General features: G+C 51.4%; 1 protein-coding gene across 1 annotated transcript in view; it reads right to left on the bottom strand.

Annotated features, from left to right (window-relative positions):
• The window catches only part of KIRREL3 (kirre like nephrin family adhesion molecule 3), a 130,491-nt gene that overhangs the window by 18,936 nt on the left and 99,094 nt on the right, over nt 1–12,461 (bottom strand). Inside the window, exons 8-10 of the mRNA XM_074162283.1 lie at nt 7,935–8,083; nt 7,432–7,559; nt 3,556–3,682 (exon numbers count right to left, since the gene is read on the bottom strand). Of these exons, the coding sequence (XP_074018384.1) occupies nt 3,556–3,682; nt 7,432–7,559; nt 7,935–8,083 (404 nt within the window). The remainder of the gene's footprint in view (nt 1–3,555; nt 3,683–7,431; nt 7,560–7,934; nt 8,084–12,461) is intronic.

Below are 12,461 nucleotides of genomic sequence, written 5' to 3'. Positions count from 1 at the left end.
AATTCCTCTTTCTAAGCATGCCCAAGGTGGCACCATCAGCTGGCCTCAGCCTTCCTTCCCCATGCCTTGTGCAAGAGCAGAACCATGCCAACAGCCAAGTGATAGCCCTAAATGTGTGCCGGGGCTTCTTTCTCCCAGATGGGACATGTGATGGGGACCTATCTGGTCCTCTCATCCTCCAAAGGTGGCACAAGGCATGCGGGATGAGCTTTTTGGTTAGCTAAACATCTGCTGGGTGATCGTCCTGCTTGCCTGCCCTGATCACTGATGAAGCAAAACCCAATGGAGGCAAAAGCAGCAATGGGTTCTGTAGGCCAGGCCTAAATAATAAAAGAAAAGTCATCTTCTTTCTATTTCAACAGTTGTGTGTTACTTATAAATTCTGGAAGCACTCCAAGACTGGGTGACGCTAGAGAAAAATGGCTTAATAATCATTAAAAGGATCATTTTCCCCAAGGAGAGTGGATTTTAAATGGCACAAATGCCAACGGCTTTGGGTTTTATTATTGCTTTAGGAGTTCAGAGTCGAAGGCTTATCATCATGATAATAGCCTATGACTAAAGACCATTTGTGAGATGAACATGCCCAGAAATAATAGCATGGAGTTGCAGCCTCTTCACATTTGGGGCTGGCATTTGATTCTCCACCAGGCTCTGGCTCCTTATGAAAGCTGCCGATCTCCGGCTTGGCATTCAGTGCTAAGTGTGAGACAGCCCACGGGCAGGAAAAAGGCTTTAAACAATGTTGCTATGGATATAAATGATGGAGCTATTGGTTGTGGTTATTTTTAGCACACCGGTGCCAATTTATTTGTGCGGTCGTGGCGGCTCGCACAAAAGAGAAGGCAGCTTGCTGACTCGGGAACCTTGGAGGAATGAAAGGGTGGCCTCCACTTCTTCAGCCTGCTTGAGTCCATCCAAACCCTTCCTCCCAAGCCCTCACAGCGTTGGAAATAGTTTAGCAGGAGAGTTTGGTTTAACTCCTCACCTCCTGCAGAAGCTCTGGGCTGGCTCCTGCTGCCAGGGACCATACCAAGGTCCCCATCTCTAGCAGTGGTGGAGACATTCTTGGTGAAGCCCTCAATGGCTTGCTGCAGGCATGAGTTGAGGGGACACCATGACGTTCTCTTGACCAAGATCTGCTCCCAGCTCTCTAGCAGGCTGGGCTTGCTTGTGAATCCCAGGCAAACTATGCTGAATTAGTCACCAGGGGTTGTCCAGCCCTTCTAACAAACCTTTTCTTGCAGACCAAGACAGGGAAGGGTGGTGGTCCCTGCTCAGCAGCCCCTACCAAGCCCAGACGATGCATCAATAGACCATACCCCAGGCAATCCTGCTGTGAAGATTTTGGGGTGCTTCTACCGGGGTGGGAGCTTCAACCAGGCTTGTGTGCAGTCAGGAGCAACGAGAGGCTTTGGCTCATGTAGGGGCCGTAAATCCGATTGCTGCTGATTTATGATGGCACCAACCGTTCCCTGCTTCCTTCTTTCCTCTGCTGCTCCAGCCCTGCCAAATGCCGCTCGTTTGCATAATCCTCCTTCCCGTTAATGAGACTCTGAATCATATCTGCTTCCTTTCAGGCTGGTGGCCCCACACTCTGGCTCGGGGATGGGCTGCTCTCTGCAACCACAGACCTGGCCAGTGAGGCTGGCGTCGGGGAGGGCAGTGAGACCTGATGGCAGCGAGGGCAGGAGGATGCTCTCCCACCCCAGCATCACGCTGCTGTGATTTCTGACTGGGTTGAGAGTGGATGGGCTACTACAGGTGGGATTGCAGGCTCAGGTTGGGTCAGATTAAGATCCCTCAGTCAGGATCTCTATGCTTTTGGTGGGATGAATCAGCTCCTCCGGAGCCCGTGTGCGCTGATCAGAGTCTCTGCTGCCAGCCCAGAACAGGCACTTCTAAACGTTTAATTTTACTGTGACGAATCCCAGCCCACGGAGAAAGGCACCTGGTAACACCAAGACAATTGTATCACCCTCTGGATTTAAAATCATTTGAAAATATGAGGCGTTCAACTTCCCTCTCCAATTACAGCAGAAAATACTTTCAGCAGAATTCATTAGCTGGATTAGACACATCGTGCCATGCTCCTGGAGCTGCAGGGCTGCTCCAGCTGTGGGACGGGATGCCAAACACTTGGTGGATGTCAGGCTTGGAGACATCCTGACAAGCTCTGGTTCTTGCCCACCTTGATTCTCCTTGCTCGGAGAGCCAGGAGACCATCTCGACCTGGAGATGTGGGATTCTCCCTTGGTGTAGCATCCAATGCTTGTGATGGTGTGTCCCAATGTTGTCACCTTGGGGTTGCACCAAACCCCAGTGGCAGATCCCCCAGCAGCACGTCCCAGCAGGACAGGAAGCTGCAGGCAGTTGGCTCCCAGGAGATGCTCAAAGCTGAGCGTTGAACCTCATGGCATGGATTTCCTCTGTAAGGCAAAAGCTCCGTGGTGGCATAAGCCTCAAAGCTCTCAAGAGAAGCTTTTCCACGCCGCACGCTCTGGACAGCCCCAAGCCTGCTGAGCACTTTGCTCTGCACTTAAGGTGGCCACGTGCCTGGTAGGTGTCAGGAAAAGAGCAGGTTCTTTGTTTGTGCTAATTTGCTGCTTTGTTTTCCATGAGCTAGATTAATTGTAATTAAAACCCAGCAGCCGCTGGGGAAGGAGCATGCAGGCACTGAGGAGAAGTCAAGGGAGTGGTTGGTTTTCAGCCCCCTGCTGCGTTGCCCTTGGCTTCCCTTTCCAGCACTATCTGCATTTAAAATTAACGCTTGCTGCCGCCTGCGCTGCTTCCCTGCTTATTTTCTTCTCTTTGTGACAGTGAGCGGCGACTGAAGCCTGCCAGTTTGTCATACAGGTGGGAGACAATGCAAAATTCATACTCTATTTATACCATTTGCAGCCTGCCTGGCTCTTTCCCTTCCATATTTAGGCTGAAATTCATTATCGGCTGTTGCGGGGTCCTGGCCAGGTCATCGTTAAGCTCCAGGGTGTTTCTGGAGCATTTTCCAGCTCCCGGGCGTGAGTAAGGGTCCGGGCCACATCCTGAGATGGTGCTGGGTGAGCCCTGAGCAGCCGTGGAGGAGCTGTAGAGCCCTGGTGTCCCTTGCAGGTGTCCTCACGTGGGCTCTGCCAGCGTGATTAGGCTGCTGGTCTCGGATCCAGGCTCAATTCCCAGCTCTCTGGCTGTACAACAGAGACAACAGTGCTCTCTGACCTTGCAAGGGTTTTGCAAGATAAATCTATTAAAGATTTAAAGACGCCAGCTCCCAACTACTCAATAAACCCCTGTTGATAATAAGGAACCAAGCAGGTCTTAGATAATGTTGATTTTTTTTTTTTTTTTTTTTTTACTTTAACCCATGCATCTCCAGGCGAATGAATATAAAATCCAATTCACTCCTATTGTCTGCAGGGCAGGACCCTCCCTGATCCAACTGTGAGTGGGATTTGCTCTGAAAGCAGATATTTGAGGGGATAATGGGGTAACATGAGCTGTCGGAGCAATGGGAACAAAGACGGCAGGATGGAACAGCAACAGGGAAGGAAGAGGTACCGTTGACGGTGAGCGTCACCTCCCGTTCCCCTGCGCCCACCCGCGGCACCACGGCTCGGCACACGTATTTCCCAGCATCTTCCTGGCGTACGGACTTCAGGGTCAGCTTGTTCTCATTGCTCAGGACCTGGAAGAGAGGAGGGGGTTGCTTTCAGGGGGGGTTGATGTGAAGTAGAACAAGAGACATGAGTTACAAGCTCAAGGGCAGCCCAGAGACAACAAAGCAGATGAGTCCAAAGCCTGATGTGGCATGGAAACATCATTTATTGCTGTGGACCAAGGAATAAAGAAATGGCCCAGTTTTTTGGGGGAAATATAAGACCTGTTCCTATTCATTTGAATTTTTACAAACTGCGGTTTTGCAGGAAGTTCAAGATACAAGAGAAAAATGTTGGTGGCAGCAGTGACACAAGAGCCTTATAACCAGGAGCAGAAAAGCCTTTGAGAGAACCACACTCCACCCTTGCATTTCCATCTTCATGGGTGCAGGGGAGGCTGCCAGGATTGACTTGGGGATTTCAAACCCAGAAGTGGTGGGAGACCAACCTGGAGAGCTGGCAGCCCCTTGGGAACCGGGTCTGGACAGCCAGGGAAATCTCAGCTGGTTTTGGCAAGCTCTCCCCATAGACCGGCTGTAACATGGCTACCAGCCACGCTGCCCTCCTGCCCTGGCAGCGCAATTAGCAGCTTTATTAAACCTTGAAAATTGCTGAAGCAGAGGGATCTGGATGAGGCTGTCAGCAGAGTCCCAGCACTGGTGGTATTTAAAAACATGTGGCCAGTCTAAAACAAATAGCCGTTTTTGCAGCAATGCGATTCCCTGCTGGAAACCTCGTGCCTGGTGGCTAATTCCTCCCGGGTGCCCTGGCCTCTCTCCTAGCCCATCACCTCTCCTTCCTTCCAGCACCCGCTTACTGGGTGAGCCCCTGGCTCTGCTGATTTGTGCTCCCACAGTCAATGCCTCTGGGACTTAGTGCTCACGCAAAGCCCTGAGCGGTGGTTGGACGTGGATCTGGGTCTCCCTTAGCAAGAAGATGGGGGTCTGACCCTTAACCTGGCAAGCGACAGAGACAGCGAGCTTCAGATCCCTTTTAAACCCACTGTTTCAGCATCGATTGTGAAGATTTCCATGCAAATGCCTTTGCTCACTTGGCCTCATCCCCGCTTGTGTCTCTGATTTGTTTCCTTGTGGGAAAGTAGTAGGAAAGAAGGTAATTTTTGTGGGAGCCTGAGCTGGCTCTGAAAGTGGAGGGGGTGGGAAAAAAGCATCCCTGATCCCACATCCCACCACAACTGGCTGGGGCTGAGGGGCTTTACAAAACAGCATCCCCCGCCAGCACGTCTTGGGGGAGACGGAGGTGGCTCTGCTGGCCAGCACAAGCATCTCTGCTGGGTTAGACCCCTCTGTCCTGAGATGCTCCAAGTCAGCTAGAGGAAGCCAAATATAAAGGTCGAAGGCTGCTCTGCCTGCGTGCTGCCTGAGCACTGCCTTTAGTGAAGGCAAGCCCTGGTGCTGGCTTGGGCTGGACCAGGAGGGTCAGGAAACCCTCATCCTCGCTGTCCACAGCTCTTTTCAGCCACCCTGCTCGCTCCAGCAGCTTTGGGAAAATGAAATAGCAGTTCACAGTGTGAGAGCGTTGCCTATAATGATAATAACCCAGAGAAACAACAACTGCAGCTGCAGGATGGGAAACCATCCAGGGATTATTGACCCACTGGGATTCCTTAGCTGATTCGAGCCATCAGCTCTCCCAAGTCTATAATTATTTCCCAGGAGATGGCCTTCACCGAGGTCATTATGCTTTGGAAAAAATACCCCAGCAGTTAATGCCTCAATGTCTGCTCCCCTCCTCGGTCTGTGCCTGGGGAGCAGCTCAGCCCATTCCTCTCACTCCCGTGCCCGTCCAGCTCTGATGATACCTCCAGCCCACAGTGGAGGGGAGCTGGGCTGAGGTCTCAGGTCTGGAGGCCAAACAGGACCATCCCAGAAAGGACCACGCGCAGGCGATTTGCAGAAGTGCTACCTGTCAGCAAGAGGTTAAGTGATGCTCTGGCCTCTGTTCAACCCAACTCATCTTTTTATCAACAACATAGACAGAGGGATTGAGAGCACCATCAGCAAGTTTGCAGATGACACCAAGCTGTGTGGTGCTGTCGATACACCAGAGGGATGGGAGTCATTCAGAGGGACCTGGACAGGCTGGAGAAGTGGGCCCAGATGAACCTCATGAGGTTCAACAAAAGCAAGTGTAGCGTTCTGCACCTGGGCCGAAACAATCCTCAGTATAAATACAGCCTGGGGGATGAGGCATTAGAAAGCAGCCCTGAGGAAAGGGACTTGGGGGTGCTGATGGACGAGAAGCTGGACATGAGCAGGCAATGTGCACTTGCAGCCCAGAAGGCCAATCCCATCCTGGGCTGCATCAAAAGAAGTGTTGCCAGCAGATCCAGGGAGGTGATTCTGCCACTTCGCTCTGGTGAGACCTCACCTGGAGTACTGTGTGCAGGTCTGGAGCCCTCAATATAGAAAGGACATGGACCTGATGGAGCGGGTCCAGAGGAGGGCCATGAAAATGATCAGGGGGTTGGAGCACCTCTGCTATGAGGACTGACTGAGGGAGCTGGGGTTGTTCAGCCTGGAGAAGAGGAGGCTCCGGGGAGACCTCATAGCGGCCTTCCAGTACCTGAGGGGGGCTACAGGAAGGCTGGGGAGGGTCTGTTTACAAAGGCCTGCAGTGACAGGACAAGGGGCAATGGTTTTAAGCTGGAGAAGGGGAGATTTAGATTGGATATTAGGAAAAAATTCTTTACCGTGAGGGTGGTGGAGCACTGGAACAGGTTGCCCAGGGAGGTGGTTGAGGCCCCTTCCCTTGAGATATTCAAGGTGAAGCTCGACGAGGCCCTGGGCAACCTGGTCTAGTTGGGGGTGTCCCTGCTGACTGTGGGAAGGTCAGACTAGATGACCTTTGGAGGTCCCTTCCGGCCTGACCAATCCGTGAATCTATGAAGCTATGAATCGTCATGGGAATCAATTCTCGTCCTGTTAGGACTCCTCTGCAAACATCTCCTGCGGGTAAGAGCTGCATGCACAGGGGCATGGTCAGACAACTCACTGCCTTGATTCCTCTGCCGTGGTGATGGCACTGATTTTCAGCCTGGTTTTCCCTTTGCCCCTCCCAAGGGGACTCCAGGCCTGACTTTCCAGCCTGCCACCCAAATGCCTCATGGAATCACACACGTTTGTATCCAAAATCTTACAAATGCAGTAAAGCCTCGACTGGTTAATCATAGAATCACAGAATTGACCAGGTTGGAAGGGACCTTTCAGATCATTGGGTCCAACCATCAACCTAACACTGCCCAAACCACCACTAACCCGTGTCCCTCAGCACCACGTCTGCCCAGCTTTTAAATACCTCCATGGATGGTGACTCCACCACTGCCCTGGGCAGCCTCTTCCAATGTTTGATAATACTTTCAGTGAAGAAATTTTCCCAAATATCCATCCGAAACCTCCTCTGGAGCAACTTGAGGCTGTTTCCTCTTGTCCTATCACTTGTTACTTGGGAGAAGAGACCGACCCCCCCACTGGTTACACCCTCCTTTCAGGGTGTTGTAGGGATTGAGAAGGTCTCCCCTCCTTCAGCCACTCCACCTGTTCTCTAGACCCACAGCCTTGCAGACCTACAGCCTGTGACCCGTTGCTCTGCAATGCCACGTTGTCCCGTGCATTTGGAGAAGTCTTGCAGGTTCAGCATTTTTCCAGCCAGGAGCTCCCAGCCGGAGGGTATGGGCTTTGCTCCCAGATGGGGAGCTTCATACAGTGTTTCATGCCCCAAATGTGCCATTTCCCACTGCCCCAGCAGCAATTCTTACCACGCCTGAGCCTCGCTTCATCCAGACGATGGTCAGAGATGGGTTCCCAGTCCAGGCACAGTTGAAGACTGCGTCCGAGCCCAGGTCAACAAGAAGGGACTGCGGTTCTGTCGCCATCCTGGGCCCAACTTCAGAGAGGAGACCGGAGTTACTGACAGTGATGGCCTGTGTCAACCAGAAACCCTCAAACCAAAGAGTCCACTGTGTCAGAGGAGACAGTGTCAGGTCTTGATTGACCCATGGGTCACAGCCACATAAGCCCCCCAAATAAAGATGAGGTTGCCTGCTGTAACCTCAGAATGACCAGCTCCGCAGGGGCCACCACCATGAGCTGTGCACTCATAAGGCAGGAGGAAACCATGGGTCCCACCACAAAAGCATTTACAAAATCTGAGCCCAACAAGTCCTGGACACCCTGGGCAAGTCAGATCTAGCTGTGTCCCTTCCCTCTGCTGGCCCTGCTTAGCCCTGGGAAGACAGTCTCAAGCTGACACATTACTTACAGTAGACGTCCACAGTCCTGCTGATGTTTGTGCTGCCCAGCGCATTGGTGACCTCGCAGGAGACGGGCTCGAAGAAGAAGGTGTGGTCCACGATGGTTTCATAGAAGTCACCGGATGCTTCCTTTATAACCTGGCCTTTTTTCGCCCACCTGTTGGAGAAGCAAAAGCATCGTCATGGTGCTGTTTGCCATTTACAGGTGTATGATGGTGGAGACTCGCTCGCCCAGTGCACAGCTCTTGGTGCCGAGGGACAGCAGCAGGCCATAGGATGTCTCCTGCTGCCCGCGACTTTAGGAGGGACATGCACTTATCGTTGGAATCATCCACATCACCCCTACATCATCCTCCAGGATGTATCGCTAGAAAGGGCTTAGCTGAAAAGTAAAATTACTGAACAGAGATTTGGTTCTGTTTTACCTCAAACCAGGACAGGGTTATAACTGCAGGTTTTGGAGGTGACACCTTTGGTGTACGTATATCCCCACTGAAACCTTTCCAAAATAAAATTGCCATTTCCCTGTGAAAGCGATTCCTCCTTCTTTAGGATTGTGGGGCATGGTTGTAAGACCTCAGTCATAGGAGGGATGGGACATGGAGAGCCTCTGGTGGAGAACCTCGGTGCCAGGGGAGCAGTCCCTTTCTGAACGCTTGCCAACCAACACTGCTGGTCCTTCCACATCAAAACCACTCAAAACCTTCTCAGCTTCCTCCCACTTTCACCCTCTTCTTATTTTTTTTTTTTTCCAATCAAAGAGAACTTTATCCCTTGAAGGCAGCTGAAATAACATTACCCTGAAAAGCCAAGCTGGCATTTGCAACACTGCAACTTGCAAATTGTCTTGGAGAACAAGCTGTCAACTCAGCACTTGAATTAAGCCGCTGTTTGCCAAACAATGAGCAAATGTGACCTAATGGGGCACCATCTGGCAACCTGCCACTCTGGAGGGGGTGGAAAAGACAGGAGATGCTGTCAGGTGGTGTGAAACTCTGCTCGCTCTTTGGGGGAAGGGAAAGAAAGGGCAGGCAGCAGCCTGGTGAAAAAAAATAAAAATAATCCTCCCAAAACAACTGACAGGTAAATCAGAGGGAAGAGGATTTCCCTGAGGAATCTCTGCCTCTGTTTTTTCAGGACTGCCCTCCTCTGGTGGCGCTGGATGGGTTGTGCCGGATGGGTTAGGATGTTTGTTTTGGGGAAAGATGCAGGTGCTGGGAGCTGGATTTGCCCCATGGGGTGCTGGAGGGATGAGCCACGGATGTTGCTTCCCACTCAGGGTCGGGGGGGTGATTTGGGGGAAGATGTCCCCTTCAAGGTGAACAGCATCTGCTCATGGTCTTCCCATGGGTCTCCTGCTCCTGTCTCTACTGCTCTCCTCTGCTCATCCCCACCGCTCTGTTACGAGTTCCCCTTGCTTTAATGCCAGCCTTGTGCTGCCCCAAAGACAACCAGAGACAACTGGACTCATACAGAGGGTCTGCAGGCTCAGACAGCTTCCCCAAGTGCCTCCATGGGGCTGGAGCGAGAGCAAAACGCTGGTCCACGGCAGGCTGGAGAATGCTCTGACAGTGCTGCTGGAGCGAATTCCCCTGGCGCCTGCTAACGTGAACCTAATTGAATCAGGACAGCTGACCTGCAAGGCTTCACCCACCATCTGATGACACAAGCGCTTTGAAAGAGATGTATTAGCGGTACAGATGTGAGCTGATTTGTATGCACTTATCTGCTCTCTCATTTCATTTATCTTTGCACCTCTAACAGATGCTGACTGGCCACTTCAGCTCCCCTGCCCTCCCTTCCTCCCCAGACTCCCCCTTCAATAATTATTCAGGAGACGCTGCTTTTATTTCTAGGGCTGCGCTTCGTTTGTTAATGAGGGTGGTTCCTTGAATGGAAAAACCAGCACAAGTGATGCCATCCAGGTGCCGCTCCAAAGGTTTGAAAGGTCCAATGATGCTCTGGTGACGCCTTTCTCCTTCCAGAGGAAACTCCAATCCAAGCCAAGGGGCTTGCATGAGGTTGGCCAGCAAGGCTGATCTCAGCATCACGCTTCCCTGCCTCCTGATGGGATTTGCCCTGCCCTGCTGCCTCCCTGCCGCAGGAACGACGCTGCCCATCATGGAGAGCATCTGCCAGCACTGTGGCATCAGCTTGTCCCTTGGGGATGTTCCTCTTCCCCAGGCTGCAGCAGGAGAGAGCTGGGGGGATCTTCCAGAGCCCCGGTATCTCACCCCTGAAGCTTTGCACAAGTTGTGGGGTGGAGAAGAGACACGTCCTCATTGTCTCCTGTTTGGTTCACTGGTCAAAAAGGCCTGAAGCCACATCCCAGCAACTTTTGATGAAAGAAAGCAAGGAAGGAAGGGAGAAAGCTAGAGGGACAAGGAAACTTCAGCTGGTGAACATGGAAATACCCTGTGTTTTTTGTCAGGAGTAGCTCTGCTCCATTAAGCTCCTTTCACAACTTGGTCCCCATAGAGGCTCCCAGCCACGAGCAGATTTCCAGCCTCTGAAGGGTTTGCTGATTCTCAAGAGGAGGCACCAGGTACCTGAAGCCATTTCCTTGCAGCAGTCAATGGGACAGGGTGAGTGCGGCACCAAACCCATGGGGGAATCCAGCCACTTCTCTTGTACCTGGCACTTGCCCAGTTATTTTGCATAAAACCATCTTCCCAAGGACAAGAAGAAGGTTTCAAGATGAGGACAAAAGTGACTTGTGGGCTCCCTGGGCCACATCCTCCCGGTCTGTCTGCAGATCCTCCTCCCAGCAGAGACATGGAGGGCACTGGGGCTTGGAAAACAGATGGAGAATTGTCCAGAGGTGGGTTTGAGCTGGGCAGAGATCCTCCTGGACATTGTAAAAGAAAGCAAAATGGAGAGGAAGGTTTCCAAGAGTCAGTGACTTTGCAGAGGCTCGGGAAAACACACCCCAACAGCCGTGGCATGGTGCTTTATGTATTCGCTCAAAACCGATCGCTTCCACAAAACTGGATTTCCCGAGTGCGGAGATGTGTCACAAACAGCAATTTTTCGTGCTTCAGCAGAGATCAAGGTTCTTGCTCCAGTTTTCCAAGGCTTAACACTGCTAAATCAATGTGGCTGAACAAGCAGTATAGATCTTTTATAATGTCAAATTGGTTTTTAATAACGACAGCTGATAACCCTCTTGTAAAGCTTCCCGTGATGTGCTCGTGGACAGCCAGAAGGCATTACGCATGGTTTTAACAAGCCCATAACATGTCTTACTCACCTATTAACCTTTCAGTAATTATTTATAAATAGAATCTGAATAAAATGGAACTGAGAAGATGTGGGGGATGCTCCAGCAGCTCCGTCCACCACCTCCACCGCTTCAGCTCTTCACTATTTCTTCCTTAACGTCTCACCAGCCTTATTACATCCAGCCTGGCTCCCAGCCAGCACTCCTTGTCCTACCACCCTTGAGAGCAGGGGCTTCTTTCATTTATATTGTTACCTTGAAGGTATTTATAGATTGCAAACGTGTCACCCAGGGTCTTTTCCAGACTATATAAATTTACCTCCTTTCGTCTCTTCTTGTATGACTTAGCCGCTAACTCACCTGTCATTTTTCGCTGCTGGTTTTTCTTCTAAGCCAAACCCTATTGCAGGGGCTGCCGGGACAGGGCTGTGCACATCGATGCTGTGCTCCCCCCGGTGCCAATATTGCTCCAGGAGAGGAGCGTGGGCCTGCCCTTGTGGATCCTGCCCAAAGGACCTGTTCCCAGGATTTTTTCAGGCTTGCCGTGCCACAGGGAAGGACTCAAAGGTTGGCACAGCACAGAGGACCCCATGGGACCCATCCCAGTCTCCCTGTGCTTCTCGGGTGGTGCCCACAGGGTGGGGAGCATCATGACGGAAGCATCACCGTGAGATGCCTTCACTGCCTGCTCTCTACCACCAACAGGAGCCTTTTGAGGACCCGGCTCCAAATTCACCACTTCTCCCCAAAATCCCATGTCCTATGGCCAGCGCAGACCTATCTGCTGCTGACCCTCAATCCCCTTGGGCTTTGCACATTTTCTCATCTTCCTTTCTCTTCACCAAGCACTGTCTCAGTCTGTTTCCCCAGATGGGCATTTCTTCCCCCCCAGGCTGAGTTTCATTTTGTTATTTCTCTCCCCATATTTCTAGCCTGGGTTTGTTTTTCTCTGGCCTCTCTGGAGGCAGTGCCCAGTGCCTCCCAATTCAGTATCTTCTGGAAATTGAATTGGCCCGGCTGCTGGAGGAAAACAAATTTCAACCAGGAAACAGATATTTCTATCCAAGCTTCAAAGGGATTATTACAGACATCAGTGAAAAAAACAGCGATTAAAGAATAAAAACCCCCACACCTGGTCCTTTTAACACTTAAAAGATAAGAGGGAGGGGGGACTTTTCTAAGGAGACATTCTCCAAGGAAATAGCATTTTTCTGACTCCATCGATCACTTCCCAGCTAAGCATGCCCACAAACAAATAAGAAAGGACAGTCTGGGATACATTAGCTCACAAGCAATAATGTCGTGGCCTTCTTTT

Source organism: Numenius arquata, chromosome 22 (genome assembly GCF_964106895.1).
Source record: "Numenius arquata chromosome 22, bNumArq3.hap1.1, whole genome shotgun sequence".
Classification (NCBI taxonomy): Eukaryota; Metazoa; Chordata; class Aves; order Charadriiformes; family Scolopacidae; genus Numenius; species Numenius arquata.
Note: the sequence above shows the minus strand (reverse complement) of the source record. Positions and strands in the feature narration are given on the sequence as shown.